At 46.5% G+C, this 12,438-nt stretch overlaps 1 protein-coding gene across 1 annotated transcript; it reads right to left on the reverse strand.

Moving 5' to 3' along the window:
• Window positions 1-1,099: 1,099 nt before the first annotated feature.
• LOC149328964 (kunitz-like toxin PcKuz1) lies at window positions 1,100-5,097 on the reverse strand. Its single transcript, XM_089560251.1, has 3 exons — window positions 5,028-5,097; window positions 2,390-2,419; window positions 1,100-1,260 (listed from the first exon to the last, which is right to left on the reverse strand). Exons 1-3 carry the CDS (start codon window positions 5,095-5,097, stop codon window positions 1,100-1,102), a joined length of 261 nt encoding a protein of 86 aa, XP_089416377.1.
• Between the last annotated feature and the right edge of the window lie 7,341 nt (window positions 5,098-12,438).

Genomic DNA, 12,438 nt, shown 5'->3' on the forward strand with positions numbered 1-12,438 from the left:
GCACATTGACATCGCGCTGCAACTACGAGGGGGTACCCAAAAGAAACCGGACTTATTTTTGTTTGAAGTTATTTGTTCACAATATAAGCACAGACCTTCAAACTCCTTCAAAGTAATCCCCACTTGCAATGATACGCTTGTCGAATCTTTCATTCCATTTTTCAAAACATTGTTTAAATTCTTCTTTTGTGATGCTTGACAGTGCCTCCGTCGTTTTTTTCTACACCTCAGCACCACCAGCGAAATGCTTTCTATTCACCTATTTTTTTCATTCTAGGAAACAAGGAAAGTAGCACGGGGCAAGGTCGGGAGAGTATGAGGGTTGAGGAATAGGGGTCATGCCATTTTTGGTACAAAATTGTCGTAGAGATAGGGCTGTGTGAGCAGGGGCATTGCCATGATGGAAAAACCAGTCACCCGACCGCCACAAATCTGGCCGCTTCCACCGCACACTGTTGCCCAATCTTTTCGAAATATCTAAGTAGAAAGCCTGGCTAACTGTCTGACCGTGCGGAACAAATTCTCAATGGACGACTCCTCTCACGTCGAAAAAACAAATCAGCATTGTTTTGAGGTTTGGTTTCACCTGACGAGCTTTCTTGAGGCGAGGTGACTTTGAAGGTTTCCATTGGCATGATTGTTGCTTTGATTCAGGGTTCGATTCAGGAACACTTGAGTTGTCCCCATAGCATCGTCCTTGTACGTCTTTCTTAATATTTCAAGAGTTTCCATTCAACTTTTTCCAAGCAAAAAACAGAATTTCACCAGCGCCAGCTGTTCACGAAAATCAGCCACTGCAAAAACGACATTCACACAAAACAGTCGTCACTCTAAAACTCTGCCTAAACTAGTCTGACCTCCTTCAACGACGGCACTCGGCTTACTGACTCTGGAATGTTCGTTCTATGCGCTCCTAGTGGCAAAACGCGGTACCACAGAACCTTTGCTGACCAAAAAATTTAGTCCGGTTTCTTTTGGGTACCCCCTCGTAAACATTCAATGAAAACCTTTTTTTTGAAACTTTTATTTCTTCATGCTGTCTGTGTTTTTGGCCTACGCGGATCACAGAGAGCAAACTGCGAGCTGCATGTTATTAATTTCACAGGCAGTTTCTTTCGCATTCCTCGTGGTCTTGGAAATTGTTGCAGTTTGGGCAGCATCCTCCCCATTTGAAGGGCTCGCATTTCCTGGTCGTAGAGTTGAAATAGTACTTCGGCTCAAGTGCCTTGCATGGTCCAACTCTTTGAGGTTCCTCGCAACCTGCATGGAAGAGCCACCAAGATCTCGGCATAACTCCACAACTTTGTCATGAACGCTCACACACATATTTCTTTCCTGATCCCGCTCTACATCTTCCATGGTAAGGCCCTTAAGAAAGAGAGTCCATGCTTATTGCAGTGGTGTGCCACTGCTTCTGTATAGTGGTATCATGTTATTGGTTAAAAATTTATAATTGCCTTTTGATTTGTCGTTTGTAATTCACTCTGTTACTTCCCACTAATGCTATACAGTTTAATACTTCAGCAGGATTAATTAGGCAGGATTAATTATATTCTGCATAATTAAAGGCAGCTCGAAATGATCAATTTAGCGCTGCAATCAAATATTTTGTACATTTTATGAAGCTAAGGAGACCCCCTATTTCCTAAACATTGTTTTGGCTTGATTGTTTTAGTAGAACCTGCTTTTTATTCGGCGACAAGTATCAACAAACGACATTGGGATGCAAAACTTAAAGTGCGCAAAAGTTTCTTGCGCTTTTCGGTGGTTAGCTAGGTATCCGCAGAGCGAGCATTGCATATGAAGAATTCTATGATACGGTTTAGAAATCGCCTATTGCAAACTTGCCTGAATACGTAACTAGAAACAGGCAAGAATTTTAAATGGCGCATAAAATGTACAGTATAAAGTAATCTACGTAGTATGTATAGTATTTGTTTAGTATATAATATGTACATCCTTGTTTTTTCGGGATTTTAAACTCCCAAGCCTGTCAACCAACCAATTATCCGAGGTTGTAATATTAGCTGATTGTGCCGACATGTTTGTTTGCTGAAAACATTCCATGAAAACTGTTAATCATGAATTCTGCACAGGTTTGCACATGCTTGTGTGCAAGGAGTGGCCGCCTTCTGCTTTCCACACTTCTTATTTAGCATTCTAGGTTCGATAAGCGAGTTTGTGCTTCGTCTTCAACCCCTTTATATGAAGTAATGGTAGAATTTCTTCCCCATCCTCTCCACACACACGCTCCCAAAGTGCCAGTGTACTTCTTGTTTTGCACATTGATATTCTGTATGACCTGAGCAACATTGATTAGCTCGAGAAAGTAGAGAGAATTCTAACACAGAAACCATATAGCAGAGAGATATAAAACTCAAACACATACCGTCTGGATAGGTGCATTTTGGAGGGTCCTCTGAAAGAAGAAATTCATAATTTTTTTTGGAATTAGATCAAGCTTTGCGTTGTACTTTTCTGTAAACAAATGAAAACTCGCACAATCAGCTAAGTAGAGCAAACTTTGTAGAGCACGAAATTTTTTAAACATTTTCAAATGCAAAAAGACTACTGAGTTGGTGGAGCGCATATCTACCTAAATACCTGAGCATCATTCACATACTTCCCAAAACTGGCGTTCTGTATTCTGGGACTCCTCGGGTATGGCTGCGCCAAGAGATTTGCGGCGGTCCGGGGATTCCTTGTAGGTGTCAGCTGTTCATATTGAGCTACACATATCCTACACTATGCTTTAGTGTGCATATACGCGTATACATATATATATATATATATATATATATATATATATATATATATATATATATATATATATATATATATATATATATATATATATATATATATATAGATGAAGTGACAATTATTGTAGTTTTCTAGCAGGGTTAGGACGCTACAGTGGTGCAGATTAGCTTTTTTAAATGATCCAGACGTGCACAGAACTGTAAAGCGGAAACATACTATGAGCGGAAAACGTGGAGAAAAGCACAAGGGAGGAACGGAGTACGCAGACGACGGAGAAAAAATGTAAAGGAATGAGCAGCAACGGGGATGGAGGATTATCGGTAGCGCTATGAAGGAGAAACTGGACAGGAAAAGCGGCAAACGAAAGCCAAAGGCGCTCCTTCAACGCCGCATTGGAAAGGCGTCGGCGCTGAGCATACGGTGGTGACGGTGGCGAGTGTAAAAAAGTGTTCCCATGAGAAGATTTGTTAAAGGGCTAACAAAGTGACGACATGTGATCCTTTAGAGCGTGTGGAGGCGGTGAAAAAGGTAACGGTGTCGAAGTAAGAGAAGAATTTTAAGGCTTGGTTTTCAGCTTTGGTACACAGATGAACACCTCGGAACACCGTTTGGACGAAAACACGATGCTCCTCGTAATGATAATGATACGCATCTAACTGAAGAGGTATGAGGCAGTCCCAAGGCTGGGACGCATGTCTAAGGTACGAAGTTTTCTCCCGGCTGCGTGTTCTGTGTCAGCCTCCATGCTTACTCTCTCAGAGGCTGCTCGACTGGAGGGTGACGGGGAGAGCGTATTTGTGGTGCCAGCAACTACCCCAGCCTCTGTTCGAAGTGCCCTGGACGGTAAACCTGCCATAAACTGCACTCGAACAGCAAGTGTTATTTGTGCATTGTGCAGTGCGTGTATCCTTTCCAGTGTTTTGTGGCGTGCCCAGAGTGCGGCTACCGTACATCCTTGTCGGTTATGACTCATTCGGCGCTGAAAAAGCCCGCGTACAATATTTACAGCATTTTTTACTTTAGGATTTCATTTGAGGTACTACGGCGGGTCCATTTTAGCAGGCTTTTCTCAACCCCTACATATACTGGTATGAAACAATAAATATGCGTGCTATCCAGTCGAAATATCAGTAAACTTTTTTCCACTTAAAACAGTGCGCAGGGACAGGACAAAATCGAGAAACACACAGACACAGTCCTGTCCCTGGCACTGTTGTAAGTAGAAAAATGAACCAACTGGACCCGCTACTTCCCATGATCAGTAAACTCCTGTTACCTTTTAGAGTGTGCGTCTGCATAATTTGTTATTACGTATACATACATATATCTGAGGTTAAGAAACGCTTCGTTTACGAAGAGAATTATTTCGGTTAGACGTTTTCAGCAGAGCTTGTCCTTTTTCAAGATTCTGGATAATGAACGCCGTGGAGCCGAGACTCGAACCGTCGAAATGGTTGAACGAGTTTTTCGTTTGTGAATCCTCAAATATGGCCCATGTGGTCAGGTGGCGGAAGCATCAACTAGGTGGTAGAACACGTACAACTTTCCGAGAGGACACACCACCATCAAATCGCTTTATGGTGCATTTGTCTTGAAAACTCTTTCATCTCTTCAAAAATGCAGATTTCGTGCGTAAGTGGGATTTAAGCTCGTCTTGTTTTTATATTTTCGCATTATGTTCTTTATTTTCTTCGCCTATTAGCAAGTGGAAGATTTCTCAGAGTATTTTGGATGGTTTCGGTACTCAGCAATAGAATGCACAGTAACAAGCAATACAGGTAGCGGAAAACTAAGCACCATTACATCAACACCACGCGATTAATTCCTTACTTATTACCGATTATTGAATATTTGGTACTTCTATCGGGTTATAGTTATATGAGATATTCAGAGCGGAATGAATTCTAGGCTCATTGATTGCTCAAATTCGTTGTCTGTAACATTTATTTTGCGTCTCTCTGATCTTCTCAGTCATGTTACTTTTCATTGGTCTTTGAATATTGTTGCACCTTTCCTGACTGATATTCAATTCAAAAACACGCATTTGAGGAGCGATGTAGGGCGTTCCGCTTTTCAAGCGGTCCATCTTCTGTGGATTATTCAGCCAGAAAATAAAATCGTGGTCAAGAGAAAAAAACATTGCACTTGAATGATGAGTTTTCGATAAAGTTTCTCAGTGCTGATAATTTACAAGACTTTTCCCGTGCAATGCCTCTTTCTTCTCAAATGCGGACAAAATACAATCTATGGAAACAAAATCTTACCACAGTCTTGGCAACTTGCAAGGGCAGCGAGGAAAAGTGCCACGATGACTGAAGAGAATACTGCGTTCATGGCTTCTGCTGCAAGAATTCAAAACCCTGGCGAAAAGCTTCATCTTTTATACACTGAACGAGCGTCCTCGTAAAAAGCAAGAAGCGCATATCACGAATAAAATCAAAATGTGTCTTTATGGGTGGTATACCTCCGCTCTGTTTTCCCACGTGCGACCGGGTGCAACCTTTATCGCTGTGGGTTTTTTTTCGCTTCTAGTACCAAAGATACAGAGAGATGTAGCCAGTAGTTCTTTCAACCCCGAGCAAAATGTCAAATTCAACAGCAACATAGCACGTGGGGTAATAACTTTAGAGGGAAGTGAGCATTGCTTCAATGTCAAAGCCCTATTTCTTTACCTGGTAGATGTAAAGGAATATTTCAGTAACATAGCCGATATTACTGTGTTTAAGCCATTTCAGCCTCGATGAGGTCAACGTGGGGGCACATGAACTGTAAATAGAATGAACATAGACTGTTGCCCAAGGGCTTTGAACTTAGAGCCAAGTGAAGGTTACGATACTGTCGTTGATAACGTGGCCGCTCCTCGGCCATGTTTCGCTGCTCCAGCCTTTCCTCTGTGGGATTCAAGAGAACCACGCGGCGCCTAATAGCGCTGCTTTGCTGGTGCGCGACGTAGATACGGTGACTACAAAATTCGGAGATGATCTGAACATAATGCTTGGGTGAGGTGTCTGAGGTAGAGGCGCGAAAGCGATGATAGCGTTTATTGTTGTAAAAACATAAATCAACTACAGCCCGCTACATATTGCGGCTTACACAAGCACACGTCGAGTTCACAGTATGGCGCCCAGTCTCAAGGTGGGACACAGGGTTTGCAATGAACACCTGCTGCCATGTGTCGAGTAGCTCGTCAAGTAATAATGGGGACCGCGGTGAGCTGCCACCCGACTTCCAGGTTCATTTTTCTGATCAAAGTTGATGTTGATTCGCCATTCCAGAAGTAAGGAAGTCAAGGTTACACTAGGCATGGACAACAGGCAAGCAATCAAGTAACAGGAACATTAGGCATGGCAGCAGGCAAGCAAGAAAGTAACAGGAACACTATGCAAAAAAAGTCAAGGGAAGCATGGAGCAATGAGAGAAGTAGTATCAAGAATCGAAAAGAGCACAGTGAACAGTGGATTTATTAGTGGGTCACGGCGACCAACGCACGCAGCGGTCAGGTCGTAGCAAGACGGCAGAACCAGCCGAAGGAAGCAGCTCCAGCACGAGCCTCACGCCGGGACCACCAGCGATGATGACGAAGTGCGGAACCGCGGAGACGTCCTCTTCTTCTTCTTACAATGGCCCCGGCGAGAAGGAATAGCCATCCTGGCGACTTACGGCGAAGAGACGACAGGCGGGTTGTAATACGGTTTGAGGCGACTAACGTGGACGACCTCGCGACCACGACCGCGGTGGTCCGAGGAAGTTGTAACTGGCTCAACGCGGTAGTTGACAGGAGACTTGCATTGATTGACGCGATAAGGGCCATGGTACTTGATGGAGAACTTGCTGTCGGCAGGAACCGAAAGCCAAAATAGAGTCAGTGGAGAACGTCGGAGCAGGCCTGGCATTGTCGTGCACGTCTTTGCGGTGTCCTTGTGTGGCGGAGGTAAAGGTGCGGGCCAGTTGACGGCACTCTTCAGCCTTGTGAGCAAGGTCGGAGATAGTTGTGTCGGTAGGGTAAAATGGTGTCGATGGTACAGGATGGTTCACGGCCGTATAAGAGGAAGAAAGGGGAGAAACCTGTCATCGCTTGATGGGCGGCATTATAGGCAGAAGTCACAAACGGAAGTACTTGATCCCTGTTGGAATGGTCAGACGAAACGTACATTGCGAGCATGTCGCCCAGAGTGCGATTGAAACGCTCCGTGAGGCCGTTTGTTTGCGGATGGTAGGCAGTAGTCACACGGTGTATGATTTGACATGCTGAGAGGAGCTCTTGAACCACCTCTTGCAAAAATACGGCGCCCCTGTCACTGAAGAGCTCCCGAGGTGCGCCGTGACGGAGGACGAAGTGGTGTAGAATAAAATAAGCGACGTCACGAACCGTTGCCGTGGGGAGGGTGGCTGTCTCGGCATAACGGCTCAGGTGACCGACGGCGACGATTATTCATCGGTTACCTTCCGGAGTGCAGGGAAGTGGGCCATAAAGGTCAATTCCGATGCGGTCAAAGGGGCGACCGGGACATGGTGAAGGCTGCAGGGGACCGGCCGAGCGACAGGGTGAATCCTTTAGTTGCTGACAGGCATCGCACGATCGAATGTAGCGGCGGACAAAATTGTACATTCCACGCCAGTAGTAGCGCTGATGAAGCCGGTGATATGTTTTGAGGACACCAGCGTGAGCACTTTGCGGGTCAGTGTGATGATGGGCACAAACGTCGGAGCGGAGATGGCTTGGGATAACCAGTAACCATTTTCTGCCGTCAGGGTTGTAGTTTCGGCGATAAAGGAGACCATCCCGGACGGAGAAATGAGAAGCTTGGCGGCGGAGAGCTCGCGGATATGCAGCCATGGTAGGCGCATTGATGACATTGAACAGGGCAGAAATCCGAGGATCTCGGCGCTGCTCGGAAGGCATATCTGAGACTGTGAGAGTGGTCAGGGGAGGGTCTGGTGTGGGAACGGAAGGCAGGGACACCGGCGACCGAGAGAGAGCGTCGGCGTCAGAATGCTTGCGGCCCGAGCGGTACACAACACGGATATCATATTCCTGAAGGCGCAAAGCCCAGCGTCCGAGACGGCCCGACGGATCTTAGAGCGTAGCGAGCCAACAGAGGGCGTGGTGGTCTCTTATAACGACGAACGTGCGTCCGTACAGGTAAGGACGGAACTTGGTGATCGCCCAGGTGATCGCTAAACACTCTTTTTCGGTAACGGAGTAGTTTGACTCTGCTGTCGTGAGGGCACGGCTGGCATAAGCGACGACGTATTTTGAAAAACCATGCTTGCGCTGGGTGAGTACCGCACCGACGCCGACACCACTGGCATCAGTGTGGAGTTCCGTTGGAGCATCGGGATCGTAATGACGAATTATGGGCGGTGATGTCAAAACTTTGCGGAGCTTCGCGAAGGCCTCGTCGCAGGCCGGTGTCCAAGAGGACAAGTTAGCGGGTCCATTCATGAGCTTTGTTAGTGGGGCAAAGATTGTAGCAAAATTACGTACAAAACGACGAAAGTAGGAACATAGGCCCACGAAGCTGCGCAGCTCTTTGAGAGAGGCCGGTTTCGGGAAATCAGCAACGGCGCGCAGCTTCACAGGATCGGGGAGGACCCCATCTTTACACACGACGTGGCCGAGGATGGTGAGTTGGCGGGCGCCGAAGTGACATTTTTTAAGGTTCAGTTGAAGGCCGGCACGAGCAAGGCAGGTCAGCACCTGGCGGAGACGATGCAGATGGGTAGGAAAATCAGGAGAGAAAACCACGATGTCGTCCAGATAACAAAGACAGGTCTTCCATTTGAGGCCACGCAGCACATTGTCGATCATTCGTTTAAATGATCGGTGGCTCATGCGCGGCCTGAGGTCGTCAACCTTGTGGCCGTCATCGCAAAACACTGCTCGGACTTCCGAGCCCTGGCCGCTGACGCCAGGGGTCGAGCGGAAGTTCTCCGAGATATGTGGGCCGCGGGCCAACGAGAAAACGCGATGTTGCGCGAGCGTCTGGCGAGGGCCGAGGCGCGTCTGGAGACGTCGGCCTCCCGAGCTCAGGCGCCGTCTTTTGCGGATGTGGTGCGTGGCCGGGCACCTTCCTCTGCGGTGTTGGACACTGTGGAGGCGGTGCAGTCATCTGCGGTCGCCGGTCAGCCTTTGCGGCAAGTCCCACATCACGTGGCATTTCTTACTTCTTCGGTGGAGTCTCAGGTCGCGCCGGGCGACTTAGTTAAATCTCTAAAACGGAACATTAACCCGGAAGAAGCGGGAATTGGTCCGGTTGTTTTGCGGCCCACGGCGACCGGGGTAACAGTTTTGGCGCAGGATAGGTCTAGTCTTGAAAATTTGCGTACTGCGGTACAGTCCAACTCGGTTACTCGCGCAGTTATGTCTGTTAGGGTGGCCGAACGTCGCAGGCCGCATGTTAGGATCTTTGGAGCTGATCCTGATGTTGCGGATGGGTCTGTTATTGAACAACTAAATACAAAGAACCCGGGACTTGACCTTGATCCGCGCGCCACCAAGCGCCGTTACACCTTTAGACAGCGCGATGGAGCTAAGACTCATGTGTTAGAGGTCGCCCCAGACGCTTTTAAACGTCTTATTGAAAGGGGGCGTGTTTCTCTCGGTTGGTCCTCTGCGTTCATAGCAGAGGACTTACATGTGCCCATGTGTACGTTTTGTGCAACCTATGGGCATTCGCGTCGAGGATGTAAGCAGTCAGCGCATCCTGAGCGGGCCACCTGCACGAAGTGTGCGCGTAACCATCTTGCGGGGACTTGCATGGTTCGCGCGGGTAATGCGGAGTTGGCCTGCGCGGAGTGTTGCAGGGCGGGTCGTCGGGGCCCGTCGCATCCTGCAGGGGCGCGGTCTTGTCCCATTCTGATCGAGCGAATGGCAAGACTGTGTTCCAGAACTGATTATGGCGAGAGGTAAAAAGGGAATCTTGGTGTCGAGAGGGCGGGGAGCCGTGAATTTTCTTTTTCTTCTTCTTTTTCTTTTAAGTTGGGGCTGGCGATGCGCCTCTGGGCGCTGGCGTTTAAGTCCTGAAGCATTAGCACTTCTTCTTTCTTTCTGGGTTTGCCTTTCTGATGGTGGATGGGTTTTTCCATTCGGTTTTCGTCTTCTTCTTTTGATTTTAGTGCCGCGCCTCTTAGGAGTGCTGGCGATTGTTCGTTCTTTTTCTTCTTCTTCTAATTTCTCTATTTCATTTCTGGTTTTTAAATCCACCGCTAATTTTCTTAGTCTTTTTTGCTGTAATGTGTTAGCACTTCTTCTTTCTTTCTGGTTTCATTTTTCTGATGGTAGAGGGTTTTTCCCCTCTGTACTTCGTTTTATTTTGATTCTGATACCATGTCTTTTTGGAGTGCTGGCGATTGTTTGTTCTTTTTCTTTTTCTTCGTTATTTGTTTTGTTTTTGATTTCTAAATCCGTCTCTAATTCTTTTAATCTTTGTCACTCATATTTTGCAATTCTTTTGATTGATTGGCAAGCTTTAGAATTTCTTTTTAGGCACTGTGAAGCTTTGGCACTTCTTCTTTCTTTCTGGAATTTTTATTCTGATGGTGGTGGGTTCTTTCTATTCGTTTTTCGTCCTTTTCTTTTGATTCATGCGTTTTGCCTCTTTGGACCGCTAGCATTTATCTGTTCCTTTTCTTTTTCTTCTTGTTTTTTTTTGTTTTGTTTACGCTTTTTAATTCTGTCGCTAATTTTCTCAGCCCTTTTCGATCGCGGATTTCAGGATCGCGAATTGTTTTGCTTGATTGGCTTTTTTCAGAATTTCGTTTTAAGTACCGCCATGCTTTGGCACTTCTGTTTTCTTTTCGTTTCTTTGTTTTGTTTACGGTTTTTAATACCGCTGCTATTTCTCTTAGCCTTTTTCGTTTGCTGTTTCCCAGTCCTTTTGTTTTTGTTGACTGGTTGGCCTCGGAGTTTCTTTTTGGGTACTGTGAGGCTTTTTCACTTCTTCTTTTTTTCGGGATTTGTCATTTTGACAATGGGTTTTTTCAGTCTGTTTTTAGTCTTTTTCTTTTTCCTCTTGCACAGTGCATCTTCGGGATTTTGACGATTATTTTTTCTTTTTCGTTTTGTTTTTCTTTCTCGGCTTTATTTATGGTTTTTCAAACCGCCGCCCTCTTTCTCAGTCTTTTTTGTTCACGGCTCCCCTGTTTTTTCGGTTTGCTTGAGTGGTTTGTTTTAAGACGCGTTTTTAGGTATTGTAAAGTCTTCGCACTTCTTCTTTCTTTCTGGGTTTGTTTTTCTGATAGTGGTGGGGTTTTTCCATTCGGTCTTCATCTTCTTCTCTTGTTTTTTTGGTCGTTCTTTTTTGGAGCTCTGATGTTTTTTTGTTCTCCTTCTTTTTCTTTTTGTTTCTTTGTTTTATCTAGGGTTTTTAATTCTGCTGCTTCTTTTTCAAGTCTTTTTCATTTGCGGCTTCCCCGACCTCTCGTTTCACTTGCCTGGTTAGTTTTTGGATTTCTTTGTGGTAGGTTTTTGGTCCTATTTGATCGTTGTTTGAGGACTTTAGAGTACAACTTGCTTGATGTGCCAGCACTCCGGTCTTTTCAACAGGCCTTTTTAGTGATTAACCTGGTTTTTTGTCACACTCTTCAGTGGGCGGTCCACTTAGCATGTTTCGATTGTGGTTCTGTTTGGTTGTTTTATTTTTCATTGCATAATTTTACGAAATGGCTCAAAATATTTCGGTAAATTTTATTCAGGCTAATTTGGATCATTGTCGTAGAGCAACCGGAGTGCTGGTGGCAGAGATGATGGCTGGTGATTTCGACTTTGCGATCGTATCGGATCCTTATGTGCGAGCCGGCAAGATTCCCGAATTACCTCAGACCTGGCCATGTTTTGCAGATGGCCGTGCTCCGAGGACCGCGCTTGTGGTATGTCGGACGCGGTCAGATTGCTTCCCGCTTTTGATTACGGAGTGTGTGGTTGCAATTAGATGTACTACATCAATGCACTCATTTCTCTTGATTGCAGTCTATGCGCCCCCTCATTCTCCTATGTCGCCCGTCCTGGGAGTGGTGGAGCATGCTTTGATGCTCGCGCCCGGACTGCCCGCGGTAGTGGCGGGGGATTTTAACGCAAAACATGAGGTTTGGGGTCCGGGTGTTTGTGATGCGCGGGGGGGGTGAGCTTCTTAGCTTTGCAATGAGTTCGGGCCTTGTAGTTCTCAATGATCCAGCGTCCCCTCCCACATACACAACAAAATACACTGACAGTTGGATCGACGTCACTCTCGCCACGCCGAGTTTAGTGCTGGCGGGGGTGCGTTGGTCCGTTTCAGATGTCGAAACACTCTCCGAACATAAACACATACATGTACACATTGGTGGTGGCGGGGGGACCGCCAGGGAACGTAGGCTGACGCACGCCGGTACGACGCGACTAATTAGAAACTTAGTAAACAATGATTTTTTCAGGACGATTCAGGGTGCGTGCTTAGCTTCGGGAGCGGCACTCGATCGAATAATGGAAAAATTTTACTCTATATTTGACAAGGAGCGTCACAGACAGTCATCGGTTAGTCGTGCTGGTTCAGGCGGGGCGGCGGTCAGGCGGGCGGAGTGGTGGACTGTGGAGCTGCAGGCTGAGCGCCGGTGTGTTCGCGCACTTCGACGCAGGTTTCAGCGCTGTCGAACCGAGCCGCTCCGTCCGGTTTACCGGGCGGCCTTTAATAAGGC

Source organism: Amblyomma mixtum, chromosome 9 (assembly GCF_055824585.1).
Source record: "Amblyomma mixtum isolate Tamu chromosome 9, ASM5582458v1, whole genome shotgun sequence".
NCBI lineage: Eukaryota > Metazoa > Arthropoda > Arachnida > Ixodida > Ixodidae > Amblyomma > Amblyomma mixtum.